The 24,526-nt window shown below is 38.6% G+C and overlaps 1 protein-coding gene and 1 long non-coding RNA gene across 2 annotated transcripts; both read left to right on the forward strand.

Moving 5' to 3' along the window:
• The first annotated feature begins 609 nt into the window (after positions 1-609).
• On the forward strand, positions 610-18,068 carry LOC115411957 (uncharacterized). Its single transcript, XR_003934290.1, has 3 exons — positions 610-620; positions 8,899-8,905; positions 17,648-18,068. It is a non-coding gene; the product is annotated as an uncharacterized LOC115411957 (long non-coding RNA).
• fzd5 (frizzled class receptor 5) lies at positions 14,415-17,284 on the forward strand. Its single transcript, XM_030124263.1, has one exon. The coding sequence runs from the start codon at positions 15,070-15,072 to the stop codon at positions 16,840-16,842; it is 1,773 nt and encodes a 590-aa protein (XP_029980123.1). The 5' UTR covers positions 14,415-15,069; the 3' UTR covers positions 16,843-17,284.
• Positions 18,069-24,526: the final 6,458 nt, after the last annotated feature.

Here is a 24,526-nt window from a genome sequence, read left to right on the forward strand (position 1 = left end):
CACATCCTTGTTAAAATGTCTTCTTGTCATTTGTAAGAGTTACCAAAAAAAAAAAAAAAGAAAAACACATATTTGTCTAAACAGAATCTAAATGAGGATTCATTCAATGCAAAATCTAGACACAGTTTTGAGGTTGGGACAGAAAAAAAATTAGAATTAAGTTTAGTCACTGATTAAACTATGAGATTACTGTAAAAAAGTGGGAAATTTACAGCATTTTCTTTTTTTTAACCCAAAAGGACCCAGTACTACTTTTGTGGCACTTCTAAAATATTTTTTTCCTCTACATTTTATTTATTTATTTTTTTATTTAACCTTTATTTAACCTGGTTAAAAGATCCCATTGAGATTAAGAACCTCTTTTCCAAGGGAGTCCTGGCCAAGAGGCAGCATGAAATACAACACACAGTTACACCATACAGTTACAACATACAATAATTTACAGGACGAGTCAAACTATGAAATAAAACAGATTAAACACAGACAAACACTGAATAAAACAAAAGACACGCTGCCATCTTGGATCACGTGAGCGAGCATATTTGACTGTTCTTAAGTGATTTATCACCATTTATTATAATATTATCCTCTGTATTTTGTGTTTTTTCAGTTTAAATGATGTACTTTTCTATATTTAATTCAGTGATGATGTAGATGTTCATTAAAGCTCAGATTAAAGTTGGCAGTTACATCAAAAACAGAAAAAACTGAAGAAAAAGTCACATCCTATCCTATTATATAATGCACGTTCTGTGTCCCATCGATGTTGCAGCACAGGAGGGCGTTTGTACAGATTTTCCTCAGCCTTCAAAGGCCCGATTGGCACCAAACTCATCATATCAACAGAAACATTACCTGACTATCTACTAGGCAGAATTGTATGTCCGTATTCAGATGTTGTGAGGTATGCTGAGCGATTTTAGCCTCTCATGCTATCGTACAATGGCACCACGGGTACAATGCCACTAGTTTTCAGTAAAATAGATATCATTAACTGAGCATGTTGACGTTTTTAAAAGCAAACTCAAGACCTACCCCTTTAGCTTGGCTTTTAATTAAACTTATCTCTGTAATTATTTTGTATTTATAACAAGTATTGTGTATTCATCTATTCCTTCAGTTTTATTAATCTGTTTTCAAGTTGGTATATTCATCTATTTTGTTATTTATTTTATTTTATCTTATTTGATCTTATTCATTTACATATTTATTGGTTGACTGACATTTTTTGTCATTTATTTTCAATTTTCATCCTGCCTCTGGTGTTTCCTTACTCATGCTAGTCCTTTTTTTTTATGATGGCTGTTCTTATTTTAGCCTTTACCACTACAAAGTCTATCCTAATGTGTGTGCTTGTGTTTTATTGTTACTATTGTGTGAAGCACTTTGTGTTGCACTCTGTTTGCATGAGAAGTGCAACATTGATTGATAAACCCAGTGTGTTCATCCACTGTCATTGATCCAACTCCATGGGTTTTACTGGTGAATCAATGTTGTAGAATATGACGGCATTTCCACGGTAACTACGGAGCCTCTGAACATCCAAATGGGTCATATCTGATGACCCAAAACTCATGGAGTTGGATCAACGACAGTGGATGGAGACACTTGGTTTATGTTCAGTTAATGAGAGATTTGACTGAAAAAGTCACTTTTTCTTCAGTTTTCTCTGTTTCTGTTATAATAACCCCCAACTTTCATCTATGCTTCAGTGAACATCTACATCACAGGTGTCAAACATGCTGCCCGGGGGCCAAATCCGGCCCGCCAAAGGGTCCAGTCCGGCCCTTGGGATGAATTTGTGAAATGTAAAAATTACACTAAGTTATTAACAATCCTTTTAGTTCAGGTTCCATATTCAGACCAATTCAATCTCAAGTGGGCAGGGTTCAGTAAAATACTATCATCATAACATAGAAATAATGACAACTCCAAATTCTTCTCTGTAAATGTAAATATTTTCATGTATTTACACTAAAACAAAGTATAATGTTGCAAAAAAAAAAAAAAAAAAAAAGAGAATAACTTGAAATGTCTTAAGAGAAGCAAGTACAATTTTAACAACAGTCTGTCTGTTACTAAATGTTTTGTGTGTTTGTAGATCCACTGTGATCTGTAAATTATAATGTACATGTGTCAATGATAAACTGAGGCAGAATATTGTTAAAATTACACTTATGTTTTCAGTTTGTTCATGTTATTCACATCTTTTGAAAGGATAGCTTGTAGATGTAAACCTGTTCATAATGTAAATTTACTTTTTTCACTCTAAAACACAGAAAAGTTTGGAGTTGACATTATTTATATATTATTATGTTATTATTTTACTTGTTCAGTCCACTTCAGATCAAATTTAGCTGAATGTGGCCCCTGAACTAAAATGAGTTTGACACCCCTGATCTACATGATCAGTAAATAAAATAAAAAAAAATAATAATTAAAAAAAAAAAAACAACACACAAACACACACATTCCAGAGGATAGCATTATAACAAATGGTGGTAAATCATTTAAGAACTGTGAAATCTAGAGGAAAAATTGATTTGGGAACAGCCATTAAAATAACACTGGGTTTTTATGGGTTAAAGTCGACTGTCATAGAGACATGGTTTTGTTCAAATATAACAGAGCCAGGCTTTCATAGTGCTTACCTGAAGTCACTGTTGGAGTCTGTGTTGTGCAGAGTCATGTTAGCTTCCTCCTCACTCAACATTCCTAAGCTACTGACTCGATCATCCATCACAGTCTGTACATTTGGATCTAGAGGAAAAGCCACAGACATGCTCCTAAGTTCTTTAGTGCCTCTCCTCTGCTCCTCTACAGTTCCAACAGTGTGCAACACTAGCTGCAGTAGCCTAGAAACAGGGTCAGTTAAAATAAGCAAATGATGAACTTCACATTAGCACACAAGCTCTTTAAAAGAAAAACAACTGCCTAATGAAGGGAAGGTAAAGAATTGTATGTGTGGTGAGAGAAAGAGTGCAGGGAAGTCGGGTGACAACGCCACCTGGGGAATTGCACCCCAGGAAATTAGTAAGAGGGCTCACAGGTTCAAATTTCAAAAATACCACAGGGGAATAGACGGTTTCGATTTAAAACAATTTATTGAACAAAATATTATTAAAAGACTGCTACTAAAAAAACTAGTAATTAAAAAGCTAGCACGTGGCCCATACAGGTGAACAGGGCCGGGGCTTACCACTACGGCAGGGATCCAACAAAATATGAAAAGGGGACCGCAAACCAACACCCGTGAAACTGCACACCAACAAAAACTGGAAGCTTGTGAAGAAAAATCCACCACCAGGGATCACGCTGCCGCCCTAGGCCCACAGCACCTGTTCAAAAGAAAAGAGAAAACAATTTTTTTTAAAAAGGCCACGTGGTGCCCCCAACCCCTCAACTAAAGTAAAGAAAAAAAAAAACAATTAATCAAACTATAATACACAAAATTAAACAAAACACAATGACAAACTAAGAATAAACAAACACTAAACAGAAAAATGCAGTATAATAAGCAAATTAACCATACAAAAAAAAGAGAAACACAATAAACCAAAATTCAGTGAAACACAATATAACAAATGGAATACATACAATTATAATAAACACAACCCAATAATACACTAGCACAAAACAAAACGAAGACAATGTAACAAAAGATTCAACGGAACCAATTCAATATAACACAAACAAACAAACAAACAAACAAACAAACTTAACACAACGGAAGCAATTGAACTAAATGAAAAGAAGGGAACGCCCAAAGAGGGGAATGGCGCATCCGTGTTGCTCCGCACGGAGGCCACGGATGTGAGATTAAAATAAAATCATAAAAGTCAATCCAAACGGCCAGAACAGCAGTGCTTCAGGAGGGAGAGGGAAAATGCGGTGGTGGACTCTGGGGATGTGCGCCGGCTCCATAGTCACGTTATGTGTAGAATGGAATTTTTAAACCCGGCTTCACCACACGGTGTACATACACCTGATTAGACACCAACAGGGAAACGCGCTTCCACACGCTGCTCAAGACATCAGTCGCACTTCTCAGCTTCGCCGACCAGCCGCCAGCGTTACACTGGATTTTAAAAAGAAACGCCACACGGCCAACGCTGCTGCTGATGAGGAAGAGAGAAAAAGAGAGTAGTTGCACCTGCGTATATATACAGCGCGTAGCGCCTCCCTTCAATCAGTGCCCATTTGGCACACGGGGGGAAAGGAGGCGCAAATCCTCCTGCCACATATGGAACAAGTCACATGTTTAAGGAACCACCTCCCTGCCTCGGTCCGGGAGGCAGACACCCTCGGTATGTTTAAGAGTAGGTTAAAAATGTTCCTTTTTGATGAATCCTATAGTTAGGGCACCTCAGGCTGCTTTTAGTTCTGCTGCTCTAGGCTTAGACTGATGGAGACTCATCTGAATACACTGAGCTCCATTCTGCTCCTCCTCCTCTATGACCTCCTCTCTGCTCCTCTTTCTCCCTGACCTTTTCTCTCCAAATTTTCTCTTCTATTTACGCCGCAGTGAATACATGTTACTGACTTGACTTCTTCCCCGGAGTCTCTGTGCTTTATTGGCTCACAGGTTTTCCCAGGATCATCACAGGTTTTCCCAGGATCATCACAGGTTTTCCCTGGATCATCTCTGGACCTGCTGCTGTGGTCCTGCCTCTCTCCTCCTTCATCGTCATCACTCACTTGTCCATATAGTTATGATAGTGTTTATTATATAGTTCCATAGATGTTCTAGTTCAGTTATCTGTGCATCAACTGCATCCATGTCTCTCCCCCTACCTTCCCCCTTCTCCCCCTCTCCCCCAGTCTCTCTCTATCTATCGCTCTCTCTTTTCTCCCCTTTTACTCTCTCTCTTTAACCCCAACTGGTCAAGGCAGACGGCCATCCTCCAGGAGTCTGTGTCTGCTCCAGGTTTCTGCTGTTAAAGGGAAGTTTTTCCTTCCACTGTCACCAGTCACTAGTGTTTGCTCCTGGAGGATTCTGTTGGGTTTCTGTAAATTGGCTTAGAGTCTGGTTTTGACCAACTCTATATGTAAAGTGTCATGAGATAACTTTTGTAATGATTTGGCGCTATATAAATAAAATTTGATTGATTGATTGATTGATTGATGTCCAGATATTTAGAGTTTTTATTCTGCAGAGAGAACATATTAACATCCTACTTGAGCAGAGGTGTCAAGTAACGAAGTACCAACACTTTTTTTTTTTTATCTTACTTAAGTAGAAATTTTGGTTATCTACAGTTGCGGAAAAAATTATTAGACCACCCTTGTTTTCTTCCGTTTCTTGTCCAGCTTCTTTATGAACACTTTTATTTTATTCATAAGCTATACAGTCTACTCTCGTTAAACCGCCCGCCGTTATACCGCCATTTTCGCTCACCGCCGACCAAAACCATTGCACAAAAATCCCCAATGCATTATTCCATTAGCTACCGCCATTTCCGCCTATCGCCATCCGCCAGCCCAGTTCCATGCACAAACAACACTTATACCATTGATTTCCCGACCGTTATACCGCCAGCGTGATTGCCATCGAGTACACATAAATTTTAACAATGCACTGAAACAAACGCGCCAGACGCTGATCGCGACAAGCTACGAGTAGGTCTACGGAACGGCCACCGTTCATTTATCGCAGAACACTCAGTAGGTCAGGATGTCGGGAAGAGGACGTGGGATTAAGCCAAAGCCTCAAGATGATGGGGTGTCATTTCCCAACACGGTATAATAATGCTTAAAATGTTTCCCCACTTTAAATGATCCCTTACAACATAACAGAATCAAGATTTATTTAGAAACGCAATTAGAACGGGTTAACGGAGGCAGCATAGACATCATATAGTAAAGACATGCACATTATGGACGCAACCCGTTGTAACGCCATTTTCGCCATACCGCCAATTTGGCCGTGAACGGAAGTTGGCGGTATAACGAGAGTAGACTGTATCTTGTCCTTAAACAGCTAAATTACGTTCAGTTTTGTTGAATATGTGATGATTAATCTGGCTCTACCATAAGGTCAGAGACAGCGATGGAAAGTGTACTTGAATAACATTTTAAGGTACTTAAATACCTTTAAAGTACTTTTTTGCTGCTTTATATTTACTAGCTACAGTTGCAGAAAAAATATTAGACCACCCTTGTTTTCTTCAATTTCTTGTTCATTTTAATGCCTGGTACAACTAAAGCTACATTTGTTTGGACGAATATAATGATAACAAGAAAAATAGCTCATAAGAGTTTAATTTCAGAGCTGACATTTATCCATTTTCCATGTTTTCTTGATAACAACCAAAATCACTTCAGTTCTTACATCAATATCTATAGCATTGTACTGACAAAAACAGTGTTTTAGGCATTCTGTTTTCTTTTCTGTCTGTTTTAGTCACATGATACACACAGGAGTTAGTACCTGATTGCATAACCATTGTTTTATATGATTTTGATGGTCTAATAATTTTTTCCGCGACTGTATACTTTACTGGAGTAATTATTTTTCAGTCAATTTTTTCCTTCTGCTCCTTACATTTTAAAAATAGCCTTGTTACTCCTATTTCATTTCAGCTTGTTTTCATTCGTCATCCTTCAGATAAAAAAAAAATTATCCAGATAAATCACGCCACCAGATAGAATGAATTTGATTGTGGTTGGATGGGAAGTATAAACATGCAATTTTAAGTTATGCCTCCAATATTGTGCCTTTACACTACAACAAAGAGGAGCTGTCATTAGTTATAGATTATTATTATTATTATTATTTTAGTGTTTTATTTGACTAGTTCAACCCACTTGAGACCAAAGTAACGCTTTATATGGTCCCTGATTGAGTTCAGTATAGTTCAGTGTAATTTTGACCTTTCACAAATTCATCCCATGGACCAGATTAGACCCTGTGGTGGGCCAGTTTAGGCCCCTGGGCCGTAGATTTGACATCCCTGCTGTAGTAGGTGAAATCTGGTGGGAGGAGGAACTTAAAAAAAAAAAGGTAAAAAGTAAATACAGATCTAAGGTGGAATTATAAAGTCCGTTGTGAAAAGTCTCACATTAGTCTTGCTCAGTTTTTTGTTTCTGTGTTGAACACTTCATTCAGGGTTTGCACACATTTTTCAAGGTCAAATTCAAGCACTTTTAAGGGTCATTTTCAGATTTTTCCAGCGCAGCACCTTATCACTGGGGTCAAATCCATATCTACAGGAATACATATATCCACTACATATACTAGTAAGTACTACATATACTACATTTTCGCTTATTATCACAATGTTGTACATTCTACTGTGCTATAAACACCTAAAATCATGTTTCATAATAACAAAAAATTTAGAAAAAAGGGAGGCCATTTGGTGTTCTTCAAGAATACTTGCTTTGTGTTTTTTGTTTTGTTTTGTGGTTTTTTTTAACTATATTTTTTTATGTTTTGTTTTATTCTGTCTTTTCTTTCAATGGTGGGTGGGAATAGATAATGGCTTATTATAGTTCAGTGGTTCCCAACCATTTTTGTCTCGTGACCCCATTTCAACATCACAAATTTCTGGCAACCCCAGACATTCAATAGAGACTTTTTTTTTTTGGCCAAAATTTATTTATTTTTGATCATGTAATAGTTTGCTATACTATGTTGAAAATAAACATTAATTTTAGACAACATTTAGTCTATATAATGTATATTATTATGGACGGAGGCAGAAAAGCCAGGTGTAGATTACTGGACAATTTTATTTTCCTTGGTCAGGATATGTACAGTCAGTCCAGCTTGGATTTACAAGGCTGACAATTAATACTGAACAAACAGTAACTCAAACTATGAATTATGAAAGAGCTGCAGCATCTGAAACCGACCACAATGAACATCTGAGAATAAACAGTACCACAGTGCTTCAGTTTCAGCTTCACACTTTGTCATGTCTTTTATAGATTGGGATTGTCTCTGTCAACTCACCATATACTTTTTATTAGTAAATTTATTTTATTTTTTATCAATTACTAGAAATATCGGGCAACCCCATTTGAATTCCAGGCGACCCCACGTGGGGTCCCAACCCCAAGGTTGAAAAACGCCGTTATAGTTCATTCACAGAAGCCGTTTAGGTTAGATTAAAATTGTTGTTCTTAAAATACACTGTATAAAGACAGCTGTCTATTACCTTTCAACTAGAACACTTGGAAATATTGTACATGTTAGATATTACCATGTGTGTATGAAAATCCAATAAAAAAATGTCAAAAAAAAAGAATACTTGCATTGAGCCAAATATTATTTTAAAAATGTTCCTGGAGTCGAGCTGAGAACACCTGCTAATTTTATTTTATTTTTCAAACTGTACCACCTCTCTGTAGGTTTGGCTTGAGTTAATATTAAAAATCAATAAATCACATCACAGAGTTATAATTGTAAACACTTTCAAGCCCTTAAAATAAAATTCAAGCACTTTTCAGATTTTGAAAACACAACATTGAAATTCAAGCATTTTCAAGGATTTCAAGCACCCATACAAACCCTGTTCATTATGGACACAGCTTCATTGAAAAGATACTTTTCATTTATTTTTAAAAATTTTTTCCCAGCTGATTTTTGAATGATAAACACTCCATATCATCACAGGTGTAGTATGTATCCCGTGGTTACCAGGTCCGCCGGTGTTACAGGTCCTGTCTCATTGTGTTCTCCTCTAAGTCTTGGTCAAACAGGCCCGGCACCTGGGAAAATCACCACAGGTAACCACATGAGTGTGTGTGTGTGTGTGTGTGTGTGTGTGTGTGTGTGTGTACACATGGGATTGATGCCGTGCAGCCTTTACACATCAATTCCTCACTGTTTGCCCTCATTTATCAAAGTAACCTGAGTGAGGGTAAATCAGACCGGGGGGGGACTTGTCTTAGCTGATATGTTGAGCACACACACCATCACCACTAAACACACCCTCTGAGACCTTTGTCCCTCACAGACGTTGTGACCCTTGTCCATTGTTTCATATGGCACCGTGTGTGTGTTTGCGTGGGGGTTAGAGACACTGACTCAGACATCAGGCTCCACTGATTCATTCATACGATGGTTCCTTTTAGTTTCACTTATCGTCCATTGATACTCGTGGACCCAGTGACTATATTATTATTAGATAATACAAGTTCTTTCTTACACATACATTATGTTCTATAACTGATTATTCCTAATGTATTGATATCATTCAAGGAAGTACATGATACATACAGTATCACATTGTATGAACTACTCTAAAGAGCTTAAACACACATATATAGTGTTTTGTTCTTTGTATTCCTTAAAGATGAAAGAGAAGCAGTTGAGGAAGATTAACCCAAAAAGAGCCAGTGCTGCTTTTGTGGCAGTTCCCAAATGAATTTTTCTCTATATTTAATATTTCTTGAGTGATTTATCACCATTTATTGTAATATTACCCTCTTTGTTTTGTTTTTCAGTGACAATCATGTATTTTCCTGTATTTAACTTATTGATCATGTAGATGTTCATTAAAGGTCAAATTAAAGTTGAAGGTTATTATATCAGAAACAGGAATGAACTGAAGAAAAAGTGACATTTTCAGTCAAATCTATCAATAACTGAACATAAACCAGGTGTCTCCATCCACTGTCATTGATCCAACTCTGTGGGTTTTACTGGTGAATTAGTGAGCCTGTTTACATCCTCACCCATACTCTGATCATTATCCGATTTCTGGAGTTGTCAGATTATTCAAGTGATCATGTAAACAGGATAATCTGATGGTCTTTATCCAATAATGGCAGTAATCTGATTATGAGAAATCAGATTAACACACCTCTCCCAATACTCTGATGTCTTCATGCAAGTATACAGGTCAGTCTGATTTCTTTTATTTTTTACATCTGTACATGTGTAAAAAAAAAAAAAAAAAAAGTATATATATAAACGGAACTTATGCAGTGACACCGTGAGCCTAAGGAAAAAGGTCAACAAACAATGAAATGAAATGAAGGACAGCAGTAACATCTAACCTATTTTGTAATATGATTAGCTCCTCCCATATAAGGACAGCTAACGCTAACACCGTAGGCATTACAATGGTCACCAAGACAAGACTAGACGTTTAGAAAATGACAGGAAGTGTACGTCTTATGTCATAACGTACTTACATACTCCGAAAGAAATCAAATAATGGACTGAAACATGTAAACCAGGGTTTTTCTGAAGTGCATGTAAAGTTAAATCTGATTACAGCAATTATCGGATTACTCCCAGTTATTGGATTTTTATGGTCAGGTAAATGGGCTCAATGTTAAGATGACAGTGTTTTCATGTTCACTATGAAGCCTCTGAACGTCCAAATGGGTCATTATCTGATGACCATGAAAAGATGACAAACTGTATTTTACACCAATTATTTACATGTATTGATAAAATTACTAGATCAACAGGTATTGAACATTTAAGATTAGTAGATGGTTTTGGTCAACGGTGGATGTTTGGCTCTTTATGGGTTAAATTATATGGTTCGCATTTTGTTTCAGTGTATTTTCTTTGCTGCTACTTCCAGTTTATGATTTAGTGGAATTTAGGAGGATCTATAAATTGATTATAATAGTCATCACATTTATATACAGTGAGTGGATCATAAACATTCAGAGTCAAAATGCCATTTTCTGCTAGATTTGTTCCCTTAATTAAAATGCAGAGAATGGCCAAAACAAACACTGTAACAAGGGCCTTTCTTGTTGTCTGTGGGATCTTAAGTGTTTATTTATAATTCAACATCACCACTTGAAGTCAGGATTCGTGGATCAACAGGTATTAAACATTTTACATCAGTAGATGGTTTTGGTAGATGGTGGATGTTTGGGACTTTATGGGTTTAAAAAAAAGATGAAGCAGAAAAAGAGGCGCAATGAAGATGCATATGATGTTAATGATGCTGAAATTTGCTGCTTTTGTTGTTTTCATGTCATCTTATTGCAGAATATATTAAAAAGTTCAACAACAAGATTCCACAGAAATATTAAAAACAGGCTGTTTATTAATAATAGCACGAAAATACTGTTATACTTAAAAACTACTGTTGGTTATAGTATAGTACTGGGCAAGTCCTAAAACCTGAAAAATAAGTACAGATTTTAAATTAGTATTTATGTATTTTGTGAAGCCTTATCCCATAATTCTGTGTTTTCCAAACAGGCCCCAGTATTGGTCCTGGAGCTGCTTTTACTGGGCCTCTGATTGGCAGAGAAAAATTCAGGAAGTGATTTATTCCTGATTAGAACGAATAGAAAGTATTCTAATAAGAGTTTCTACATGTTAACCTCGATAAAGCCACGGGGCATGCAGAGAAGTGTCAGCTGAAAAAGAAGTTTCATGACAAAAATAACAAAAAAGATTTAAGATTAAAACATGTAAATTAGTGTTTTTCAACCTTGGGGTCGGGACCCACGTGAGGTCACCTGGAATTCAAATGGGGTCACCTGGAATTTCTAATAACTGATAAAAATAAAAAAGAAACTTACTAATAAAAGATACATGGTGGGTTGAGAGACAATCACAATCCATAAAAGACATGACAAACTGTGAAGCTGAAACTGAAGCACTGTGGTTCTGTTTATCTTTCAAATGTTCATTGTGGTCAGTTTCAGATGCTGCAGCTCTTTTATTATTCATACTTTGAGTTCTTGTTTGTTCAGTATTAATTGTCAGCCTTGTTAATCCAAGCTGGACTGACTGTACATATCCTGACCAAGGAAAATAAAATTGTCCAGTAATCTACACCTGGCTTTTCTGCCTCCGTCCATAATAATTTACAGTATATAGCAGTGATTTCTCATAGACTGCAAGGGAAGCTCAGCTTCCCCTAAAATCACGAAAATTAAATGTTTAAATATGTACGGTTGTGTTGACATTTTATTGACTACAAATGTGTTAGAACACGTTCATCTCAAAGATGAGTTCGTTCAGAATCAGCTTTATCACAAATCAACGGACGCGATGTTGTTCACGTCTCATACATTCCTGTTGCGCTGTTTTCTCATATGATCTATGGCCAATGCATTTGCCCGTAGACGGCGGGAGTCCATGGGCTTCAATGGGACTGAGTGGAACAGTTTTTTTCATTGCCTCAAAACTGGACGCTAATTGGATAAATGCCCCGATGTTGTCCCGCCCCCGGATGCTGGGCGTCTCTGGAGGTGAATTGAGCTGTGGGCGGAGCTCAGTCGGGCTGGACGCCAGAATTCCATGTGCTGATTGGAGGATCAGTTGAAAGGCGGAATCCTATTTGATTGACAGCTAGTTTGAGATCTGCTCCTTCACTGACACAGTTCAGTTTAATACCGTCGCGCATTCTGCTGTGAAATCGAGAGAGAAACCACTACAAAATTGCTCGTTCATTTCTTGCACTGTAAACAAAACACTCATTGTACTTCCTTGTTTCAATTTAACATAATTTCAGCGTTTTCTTGTTTCAGTTACATAATTTAATCATTTCTTGTTCGAGTTTAATATAGTTTTGTAGATAGTTAAATCAATCAAACTGTCGGCTAGGTCGGAGTGAAAGGAGCATCTCTAGTTTAAAAAGACTGAAGTCTTACACCCACAACACAATGGGCCAAGGCCGTCTAAGCAGCCCAGCTCTGCTGGACATTCAGAGGACACTGGTCCAGTCCCTGGAAAAGACGCCTATTTGGTAAGATAAGGTCACTGAGCATTTTCTTAAAAAGGAACGGAGGGCCGAATTTATGTTTAAATAACCTGACTTTTTTTTTTTTTTTTGATGTAAGCCGACAATGAGCTTCCCCTGTCTGAACGACAAGCAGCCGCCAGTGGTATATAGCCTAAATGTCGTCTAAAATTAACATTTATTTGCAACATAGTATCGCAAACTATTTCAAAACCATATTAATTTTAGTTAAAAACTAAAAAACACTCGGAGAGCGCAGACCTCCACCAAGGCAGATCAGTGACCCCCCCGATCACCACCAAAATTTAATCATTTGTTCCTTGTGCCAGTATCAACATTTCCTGAAATTTTCATCCAAATCCGTCCATAACTTTTTGAGTTATCTTGCACACAGACAGACAAATGGACAGATAAACTAACGCCAGCAAAAACATAACCTCCTTGGCGGAGGTAAAAAAAAGTTTCAATTTTGAATGTCTGGGGTCGCTAGAATTTTGTGATGTTAAAATGGGGTCACAAGACAAAAAAGGTTGGGAACCACTGATGTAAATGATGCAACAAGATGCAAATGAAGAATGAACAAGACAAGACAGTCGTGACATCAAAGACATGACACTACAAACCAGTGTAAAAGATGACGATGACGTGAAAGATGCATCAAGACAAAAATGATGTAACACAACAAACACAAGACACTGTATTTTGATAGTGGAAGAGTCAATGGAAATACAGATCTGTGACAATTTAAGATGTATTTTTAAACGTTTAGATCTGTTTTGGGTCTTTAACTACTGCTATAATCCACCACTTCTGCAGTATTATGGGCCACATGGCAACTGCGATGGACTTTGCTGCAACAAGTGTCAACAATGTGTGCAGTGTGTTGAAGTGGAATGATAAAAATGATAAAATATGAGATGTGACAAAGCTCCACACACTTTCAGCCTCTTTTTGGACTGTTATGACAGCTCCATGAAATGTGTAAGTAGGTATCCACTTAATCAGAAACACTGCAAATGTGGCTGTAGGGACCACTGTGTGTGTGTGTGTGTGTGTGTGTGTGTGTGTGTGTGTGTGTGTGTGTGTGTGTGTGTGTGTGTGTGTGTGGGAGTGGGCGGAGAGACATCGCTCATCATCTGATACCTTCAAGTTCCCCTGGTAAACTCTGACCTCCCACTGCAGGACGTCAGAAATAAACAGCCTGCAACTTGTTGCGTTCAAGTGCAGGTATGGATAGGTAGGAGTTTTTTCTTAAACGTCTCAGCAAGCTGCAGCTCAGAACAGAAGTGCGTGAAAAGAGAAATTTATGAGATATAAATTGAATCTAAACTAATATGGGTTCAAATGGGCGGTGCATTATGTTACGTTTTAGAGCAATATAATTTAAACAAAAGTCATACACAAAAATAGTATAACTCGTGGCTTATAAAAGAAAAGAAAAAGGTATGCTGAAAAAGTCCTTGTGTAAAACTTACTTTAATAATTCGATGTAATGCGGTGTGTTCAAGGCCAGTGTTTGGCTCTGAAACTGTGTTTATTCCAGTGTCTGGTGTGTTTAATATGTAATTATTCTCTAAAGTAATTTCCTCTCAACTGTATCGTTTAATAACTTTAGATTTACGTTCGTTTAATCTCTTGTTTTTCTTTTCTTTTCGCGACCTTTCCTTCTTCGTAGTGACATCTCCGACAGTCCGTGAACGCCTCAGCTCTCCGCTCTTTGAGGAGGTGCTGTCTCCGCAGTCGGACTTTATTCCGTCCTGGACTGTCGGTGAGGGCTGCAGCCCCACGCACACGCACCTGGACACACGGGACCAGCTTCCACTCACTGTCCTCTCCGTGGATTAGAGGTCGTGTTGTGTTTTATTCTGTTTCCACGCGGAAGGAGCAGAAGGGGACACCTGTGCAACTTTGTGGACAAATAAGTCAATGTGGAGGAAAACTGAAGCAACCTGTGAGGAGACGGCAAGTGGATTTTACGGCTCAGGTTCCACGGGAGAGACTTTGTAATATATATATATTTTTTTTTTTTATTACATATACCCTTCGTGGACAGGTTTTACTCTGTTTTTTCTTTGGTTTCGAGCTTCATGATGCCAGTTTCTGTGGCGTTCTCGGACCGTCGGACAAAAACGGGGCTGGTCAAATTGTTACAGGGTCGTTAAATTTATTGGAACGTGACCAGAGGAGATGAACTTTCTCCAAGCTGTGGTGAATGATTGACAGTAAAGTCTCACCTTTTTGGATTTACCAGTTAAACTTTTCTTCTGATGTTTTAGTTCAGGTTTTAGTTCAGTTGATTTATTTTTTTATTGTAACTATATTTTCAGGGGGAGATCATGTTTTTTTCCACGTTTTTGAGATGAACTTGAACCTGCATTAGAACAAACTCATATGTATGGTTACTTTCACCTGTTCGTCTGAAATAGTTTTAAGATCCATGGTATCCACGATGAGGCTGGTGCTCCTGCGACCCCTCATGCTGCTGCTGGTCTGGGGTCCGGGTCTCTCACTTGGAGCATCCAAGGATCTAGTCTGTGAACCCATCACCGTACCAATGTGCAGGAGCATCGGCTACAACCTGACGTACATGCCCAATCAGTTTAACCATGACACCCAGGAGGAGGTGGGGCTGGAGGTGCACCAGTTTTGGCCTCTGGTCCGGATCCGCTGCTCTCCAGACCTGCTCTTCTTCCTGTGCAGCATGTACACCCCCATCTGTCTCCCCGACTACAAGAAGCCCCTGCCGCCCTGTCGCTCGGTTTGCGAACGCGCTAAGCGGGGCTGCTCGCCTCTCATGAGCCAGTACGGCTTCGAGTGGCCTGAGAGGATGAGCTGCGAGCAGCTGCCCGAGCTTGGCGATGAGACCCTGTGCATGGACCAGAACAGCAGCGAGACCACCACTCTGGCTCCCTCTTTCCCCAAGCCCACCCCCAAAGGACGCACCAGACCCCCCAGCTCCCCTCAGTGTGACAGGGAGTGTCGATGTCGAGATCCTTTGGTTGCAATCAAAAGGGACTCCTACACCCTGTATGGACGGGTCCAGACCGGACCCCTCCCCAACTGTGCCCAGCCCTGCCACCAGCCCTACTTCTCGGCTGACGAACGCGCCTTCACCAGCTTCTGGATTGGACTTTGGTCGGTGCTTTGCTTCATCTCCACGCTGATGACGGTTGCAACTTTTCTCATCGATATGGAGCGTTTCAAGTACCCGGAGCGGCCCATCATCTTCCTGGCCACCTGCTACCTCTTCGTCTCCTTGGGCTACATCATCCGGTTGGTGGCGGGTCATGAACGAGTGGCGTGCGGCACTAGCAGTAGCATTGGCGGCGACCAGCTCCACATCCTCTACGACACCACTGGTCCCGCCCTCTGCACCCTGGTCTTCTTGTTGGTGTACTTCTTTGGGATGGCCAGCTCCATCTGGTGGGTGGTGCTGTCCTTTACCTGGTTTCTGGCGGCGGGGATGAAGTGGGGCAGCGAAGCCATCGCCGGGTACTCCCAGTACTTCCACCTAGCTGCGTGGCTCATCCCAAGCGTCAAGTCCATCGTGGTCCTGGCTCTCAGCTCCGTCGACGGTGACCCTGTTGCAGGAATTTGCTACGTTGGGAACCAGAACCTAGAGAACCTGAGAGGATTCGTACTCGCGCCTCTTGTTGTTTACCTTTTCACCGGCTCACTTTTCTTACTCGCCGGCTTCATTTCCCTCTTCCGCATCAGGAGCATCATTAAACAAGGCGGCACCAAGACGGACAAACTGGAGCGGCTCATGATCCGGATCGGCCTCTTCACGGTGCTGTACACGGTCCCTGCTACCATCGTGGTGGCCTGCCTGGTCTACGAGCAGCACTACCGGCCCGGATGGGAGAGAGCGCTGGCCTGCTCCTGCCTGTCCGAGCGCCAGCGTCTGGGTCTGGGTCCGGACTACGCCGTCTTCATGCTCAAGTACTTCATGTGCTTGGTGGTGGGCATCACCTCAGGGGTCTGGATCTGGTCGAGTAAAACCCTGGATTCCTGGAGGAGGTTTGTGGCTCGCTGCTGCCCCTGCTGGCCACAGAAGACCACCGCTCCACCTTCCATGTACAGCGAGGCCAGTACTGCTTTAACCGGACATACGGGAACTGGTCTGGCACCAGGGATCTACCATAAAGCTGCTCCGTCTCATATATGAACAGAACGACAGAGCGGACAGTTCAGAGTGTCACGACTGTGCAGGACTTGGAACTATCGTATCCAAATATCCAGAATGTGAGAACCAGCTACGACAAAAACCTGATGATGGTGAACATTACAACATGTGTCCACTTCGGATTCAGAGTGTAAAAAGGGAAAACTATGTGAAAAACTGGACGAAATGAGGGGTAGTTTCACCTTTGTAGCAAATGAACCTGCCTCTGTTTTGGTTTTTACACAGAAGAAGAACTAAAGTCGACCAAACTTGACTTTTACTTCTTCCTATCTGATTCTCCTGAGTACTGACAGAGAAAAACATATATTTATTTATGTATATACTGTGTACATTTACTGTAAAAATGAAATAAATGTAGATGTATAGTGTGATGTATTTAGTTTGTCACTGTTTAAAAGATATGTGATCAGAGCAGAGAGGTGTAAAAAAACAAAACAAAAAAAAAAGCTACATAAATGTGTTATTGTGTGTTCAATTCATGTTGGAGTGTGTGTTCAGATGGAACTGCCCTTGACCTTTACCCCCACCTACTGGTTCACAGTGGAGCTGCTCTCTTTACGTCACCACCTTTAAGACAGATCAACAAAAGACCACAGACCTTCAGCTGGATCTGGATCACACCATGAGTAACTGAGTAGAAGATTTGACCAGTAAAATGTCAAAATGTCCGTCACAGTAAAGTTCTCAGACATTATAGTGTTTTTTGTTTTTTTTTGCGTACCCTTCCATGTCCTTACTTTGAAAACCACTGTTTTACCACTGAAGGGTTTTTTTCTACACGGTTTAGTTGATTAACATGAAATGTTGCTTTTTAAAGGAACATTCTTAGTTTATTTTCAGCTCCTCCAGTATGAGAACGTCAAACATCGCTTTACTTTCAATGATTATTTGGGGAAATTAATTCTTCGGTCATACTTTTGAAAATATCCCCTTCATCTTTGGCAAATTTCTAGTTTAATGTTTGACTATTTTCTGATATTTTCTGTCAAATAATCAAGTAACAGACTAATTTAATCTGCAATAATTTTAATCATTGATCTTAAAAGATTTTTTTTTTTCCCAAAAATGGCAAAATACACTTGTTGTTCCTCAAATGTAATTTTCAGTTTTTTCTACTGGTTTTATGATGTAGTTTTAAATTTTTTGTTGAAAAAATCCGATTAAGCTAACAACTGATGTCAAATACACTGCTGTTAACCTTTATTCACTAATTCAATCTGCAGTAATTTTAATCATTGACTTTAAATTTAACTTTTTTTTTTTTCCAAAAATTAAAAAAAAAAAAATACACCTGTTCTTGTTCCTCAAATGTAATTTTCTGTTTTTTATACTGGTTTTCTGGTAGAATTTTAGTTTTTTTTGTTGAAACAATCTGATAAAGCTAACAGTTAATGTCAAATACATTGTTGTTAACCTTTATTCTTATATTTTCTTGAAAACTGATTTGACTTCTTTTGACTGTATCATGTCTAAAAAGCATTCCAAAGCTCAATGCAAACTCAAAATAATAAATGATATAGAAATATTATTACATTTATTTAAGACGCAGGAAACATGAAGCAATTTTATCTACTTACACATGAAGATTTGATGCATTTCTTTCTTAAATAAGTGTTTTTGTCCGGTAAAACAAGTACTTTTAAACCAATTTCTGTCCGTTGTCATTATTTTTAAGTCTAATCCACTGTGTTTGGTTTAATGTGGAGGTCTGTGGTCTGGTGTTGAACTGGATTCAGTGGCAGAGGTTGCATGTTGTCTCAGCCATGTCTTTAAAGTGTACAAAGACCCCGTCTGTGCCTTTAAAGACACATGCAGTGGGTGCATCTTTAGCTTTTGTTGTGTTCGTTGCCCTTTGCTGTGACGTGCGTCTGTGTTGTGTCCATTTCTAGACGCCACCACTTAATTTATTAGCCTGATGTGAGTGAATGAATGCGCTCGTATGCGAGGTGATGAATGCCGCACACATCCACCCGACTCAGGTGGATGTGTTCAAGTGGAAATCTGCTTATTAATAAGAGTCTGACCTGGAGGTTTTGTCGTGCATCTGTAAATCAAGTGAGTTTTCCTCGACTTTTATGAGCTCTGTTGTTTTAGCTGCTGAGGTTCAAGTGTGAGAATAAAGTCGTGTTGAACTGTATTGTACATACCTGAATCATGTTTCTGTGAGTGTTTCTTCTGTTGTGTTACTGCTCACTGATCTAATCTCCAGTTAACCCTTTATAGTTCACTCATAGAAATACTCTGAAATTCTAAATTTCAACCTTAGTGTATTATTGAAGGACCTAACAAGATTTTATTACTTTTGTGAAAATGTTCAAAATTTTGTGTTATGTACAAAATCAAGGTCAATGAAGTTACCATACAGGGTGGGGAAGCAAAATTTACAATGAACATTTAGTTGTTTTTTCTCAGCAGGCATTACGTCAATTGTTTTGAAACCAAACATATATTGATGTCATAATCATACCTAACACTATTATCCATACCTTTTCAGAAACTTTTGCCATATGAGTAATCAGGAAAGCAAACGTCAAAGAGTGTGTGATTTGCTGAATGCACTCGTCACACCAAAGGAGATTTCAAAAATAGCTGGAGTGTCCATAAAGACTGTTTATAATGGAAAGAAGAGAATGACAATGAGCAAAACTATTACCAGAAAGTCTGGAAGTGGAGGAAGCAACAAAAAACGTACCAAAGCTTTTATTAAAGCTCTCAAATCCAAAATCCTAAAGGATCCAACCAGATCCATGAGAAAAATGACAAATGAACTTGAGGTAGACAACAAGAGCGTTAGAAATGCAGTGAAATATGATTTGAAGTTAAAATCTTACACAAGAACACCAAAACACTTGTTGACAACAGCAACAAATCCAGCTTTAGCAATTTTTGGGAATCATGTTTATGGCCGCCTTCTAGCCCAGATCTAAACCCTCTGGATTCTGCTATTTGGGGCGTTTTAGAACATGCTACCAATAGAACATCACACAGCAATGTCGACTTTCTTAAAGATACTATCAAAGAAGAATGGGAGAAGTTGTCACCCCGAATATTTGAGGAACACTTGCGCAAATTTCAGGAAGCGTGTGAAGGCAGTTATTGAGAAAGAAGGAGGACACATAGAATAAAAACATTTTCTATTATGTAAATTTTCTTGTGGCAAATAAATTCTCATGACTTTCAATAAACTAATTGGTCATACACTGTCTTTCAATCCCTGCCTCAAAATATTGTAATTTTTGCTTCCCCACCCTGTATTTGGTTCCTTACCCATAAGTGGGAGGGGGATCCAAGAAGTAAATATAAAAAAAATACAAGAAAAACTGATGTAAGATGAAAGTAACATCAGAAGGATTACTTTGCACCAACCAATCCACTTTTCATCTGTTCAAATATTCTGAAATTTGAAGATCTGGTTAACCTCCACACTGCTGTATTCATCTATCAGGCACACAACCACCTACTTCCACCCTGCATACAGACGCTGTTCTCAGTCACAGTCCCAGTCCAACCTTAGGTGGACCTGTATGTTCAAGAAATCAAAGACAAGCACCAACACAAAAAGCAAATGCATATGTGTAACCTGAGTAAAATTATGGAATAAACTTGATAAAGAATTAAAAACATGTACAGCAGTCACTACATCAGTGGTTCCCAATCTTTTTTGGCTCGTGACCCCATTTTAACTTCACAAATTTCTGCTGACCCCAGACATTCAAAACAGAGACTTTTTTTTTTTGTTAAAATTAATTTGTTTTTGATCATGTAATAGTTTGCTATAATATGCTGCACATAAACATTAATTTTAGATGACATTTAGTCTATATAATGTATATTATTATGGATGGAGACAGAAAAGCCAGGTGTAGATTACTGCACAAAGTGAGAATTTTATTTTCCTTGGTAAGGATATGTACAGTCAGTCCAGCTTGGATTTACAAGACTGACAATTAATACTGAACAAACTAGAAGCACTTGGAGAGCGCAGACCTCCGCCAAGGCTGATCAGTGGGCCCCCCCGTGGGCCCCCCCACCCCCGATCACCACCAAAATTTAATAATTTCTTCCTTATCCCATTTCCAACAAACCCTGAAAATTTCATCCAAATCTGTCCATAACTTTTTGAGTTATGTTGCACACTAACAGACAGACAGACAAACAAACAAACAAACAAACCCTGGCAAAAACATAACCTCCTTGGCGGAGGTAACAAGAACTCAAAGTATGAATTATGAAAGAGCTGCAGCATCTGAAACCGACCACAATGAACATTTGACTGATAAACAGTACCACAGTGCTTCAGTTTCAGCTTCACAGTTTGTCATGTCTTTTATGGATTGTGATCGTCTCTCTCAACTCACCGTATATTTTTTATTAGTAAGTTGTTGGGTTTTTTTTGATCAATTACTAGAAATTTCAGGGGACCCCATTTGAATTCCAGGCAACCTCACGTGGGGTCCCGACCCCATGGTTGAAAAACTCTGCACTACATTATTTAAAACTAACGTATTCAAAAAAATATAAAATATTTGAATAAAGTAAGTCGATTATCAGTATAAATCTAAGATTTTGCTTTGATTATATCATGTTTTATTAATTTTATTGTTTAAAATTGTGCCATGTTATCTTGTTTTGTTTCTGCCTCTTTCCTTCTTGTAAATAGGGTAGATATAAATAAGTTGCTGCTTTAGCCTACACCTTTAGAAATCCAAAATGTATGTATGTATATATTATGTTCTGTTAAATAGATAAATTACTAACTATTTTAGAACATTTCAACATCCCTTTTAGAACATTAGACCAACATCAGTGCTGATCCAGACGCCTGTCCACATCCACATTATCCCTTTGAACATCATTCCTTACATTAGTACCTTTACTTCATGGTACCTAATAAAGCAGGTACACTCACTGTTCATGCCGAGGTGGACCTTACAGACCCTGGTGACCACATTGGACCTGATTGTTCCCTCACTGTCCTCACTGTAAGTGTCTTGTAATGTATACAGAAATTACCAGAAATAGTCACTTGTTCGATAAAGGGTTAAAAAAGAGCATGGAAGGCCCAGAATGACTTAGTATTAAATGCATTTATGTGTTTGTTTCCTGAACTAAATTGTTTTCCACACACTGGAAATATTGCCTCAATTCGAGCACATTAGTTCTATGTAGGATTTATTGCACTGTGATGCATATTTATAGAAAGAATATTTGGTGCTGGATATGTTTTAACTACTGTACAGGAAGCTTGGCTCCAATAACGTCACAAAGATTTGAGATTACAAATGATGAAATCAAACAATGTAACAAAACATCTAGTCTGGATTCTCATAAAGTACAGACTTCCAGCTTTTGTGTTGAATTGTGATTTATTGCCAACATCATTTTTTCCTGTTTGGTGGTTCATGGTGCTTTCTTTTTCTTTTTTTTTTAACTGAGCTGCATGCAGAATATAACAATAAAAAGATCATATTGTTAGCTTCATAGTGTAATTGCAAAAGTCTTTTTTTGTCAGGTCATAGCCAATGATGAAGAATAATTCAGCAGTGATAAGAGTAAAGCCATGCAGGTATCATGTAGGTACAACAAACTGCTATCCTTAACTTCGATGTTTAGATGCAGTGAATCTGAGCAAATGATGAACATGGAGTGACTCTAATGTAGAAACAACACATCTAAAGCAGGGGTGTCAAACATTTGGACCGGGGGCCAAAACCAGCCTGCTAAAGGTTCCAATCTGGCCTGCAGGATGAATTTGTGAAATGCAAAAATTACACTGAAGATATTAATAGTCAGCAGTGTCAAAGTGGTTTTAGTGCAGGAGCTACACACAGACCAATATGATCTCATGCAAAATAAAAGCATACTAACCCATAAATAAGGACAACTACGACATTTCTTCTGAATGTACAGTGAAAAAATAGGACAAAGGGTCCTGTAGTCCAATGGCATATTTAAAGACATTAATGACGTTTGTTTGACTTTTCAAGGTCACTTTAGGTCAAAGGTCATGGAACCAAATGAAAGTCCATCGGTGATTTCTTACTTATTTCCAATATTAATTATATCAATGTCTTCAACTTTTTTTTTTTTTCTTACTCACCACCACCCTCCTCTTCGGAAGACAACTTTATTTTTAATTACAGCTTGTGTTTAAGTAACAATTTCAAACTTTATATTCACATGTTCATCCATTCCTTGCTTGCATACATATACATAGAGGGAGGGCTCATATAAACAAATCTTCAACCGGTTTCAAGTTATAGCACTTTGAAATTTGCCCCATTATAAACCAATGGGGATTTTGAAAATTTCAAAAACTCATAAAACGCAATGGATGCATCTTCAGGCTCATTCATGCTCGCTTTACATACGTAAATAGGTATTTTCCATACTTTTTAAAACTTTCAAGACTGGCACAAGCATCCTGACAGACTGGTGAAACTAACTCCATATGAAATGGTGTTCTGGAAAGTGGAGATGCCATCTTCTGGGACTGGGGTTCAAGCTGGAGTTAAAAACATCTCACATAATCATAACCAGTTGAAAATCAGGACATCATCTGTCTTTGCCGACATCATATGACAGTGAATTTCATCCTGGGGATCAGTAGAGGTCACCTGTATCCGTCTCCGTCTCCTTACATCATCTTCCAGGTAACACAGAAAACATCACATCACACTGAATCTTTGTTCCATGATTAGTGTTTATTTAAAATATTCCATCTGCAAATGATTTTTTTTTTTCAGTTAAAAACAAGACAGATTTCACAGCTAATAGCCTACATAGTAAGCAAAAAGGAGGGGGTGGGGGTCTCAGTCTCTTGTTGTCCCCTCAGGGTCTATGTAGTTTGTTCAAAGCTCTGTTCAGGCCCTGGGACCTAGGTTTGGGTTTTGTGTGGATGGTGTCTCAGGATGGTGGGGTTTGAGAGGAATAATACTGTCTTGTGTCAAACCTTGACCCAGAATGTGGACCACCGACACTTCTGATGCCGTTTGTGGTGTTTCATTTCACTTCATTTACTTTGGCCTGTTCTGTTCAATCAGACACATGTGAAACTATTTTTATAGTTTGTATAAATCCCATGAAAAGCTTTTAAGCAACAATTAGTTCCTCCCATTATGAAGTCTAACCTGTGTCCCCTCATCACTATGAGCACACACAGTAGTTTCTTCATATTCAGTGTAACTTAACACTGTCTTGATGCCACAAATACTCAACTAGAGGATATGTGGACTCATCCGCTGCTGAAAATAGTCCCAAATACATCCTCCTGCTCGACTCAAATTTGTTAAAACTACAGGGTGTCCCATAAGTCTCCATACATAGGAGACATAATACATTCCATACATATATGGTTCTAACATGTATTTCTTTATATTTCAGATAACCCAAAGAATGCATTTGAATAAAGAGCAATGAATTGAAATCATCCTGATGGCCGGTTCAGCAAGCAGTCGTATGGTTGCAAGCGCATTTAACAGAAAACATGGGACGAGTATCACACACGACACTGTGGCCAAACTTATTGTCAAGTTCAAAAAAGCAGGAAGTGTTTTGGATCAATTTGTTCCCGACAAAATGGCAGTCATATAGAGCATATTATATAAATAAAAATGGTTTATGTCAAGAAACGTTTATTTTTCCGATAGAGACTTATGGGACACCC

Source organism: Sphaeramia orbicularis, chromosome 21 (genome assembly GCF_902148855.1).
Source record: "Sphaeramia orbicularis chromosome 21, fSphaOr1.1, whole genome shotgun sequence".
Taxonomy (NCBI): Eukaryota; Metazoa; Chordata; class Actinopteri; order Kurtiformes; family Apogonidae; genus Sphaeramia; species Sphaeramia orbicularis.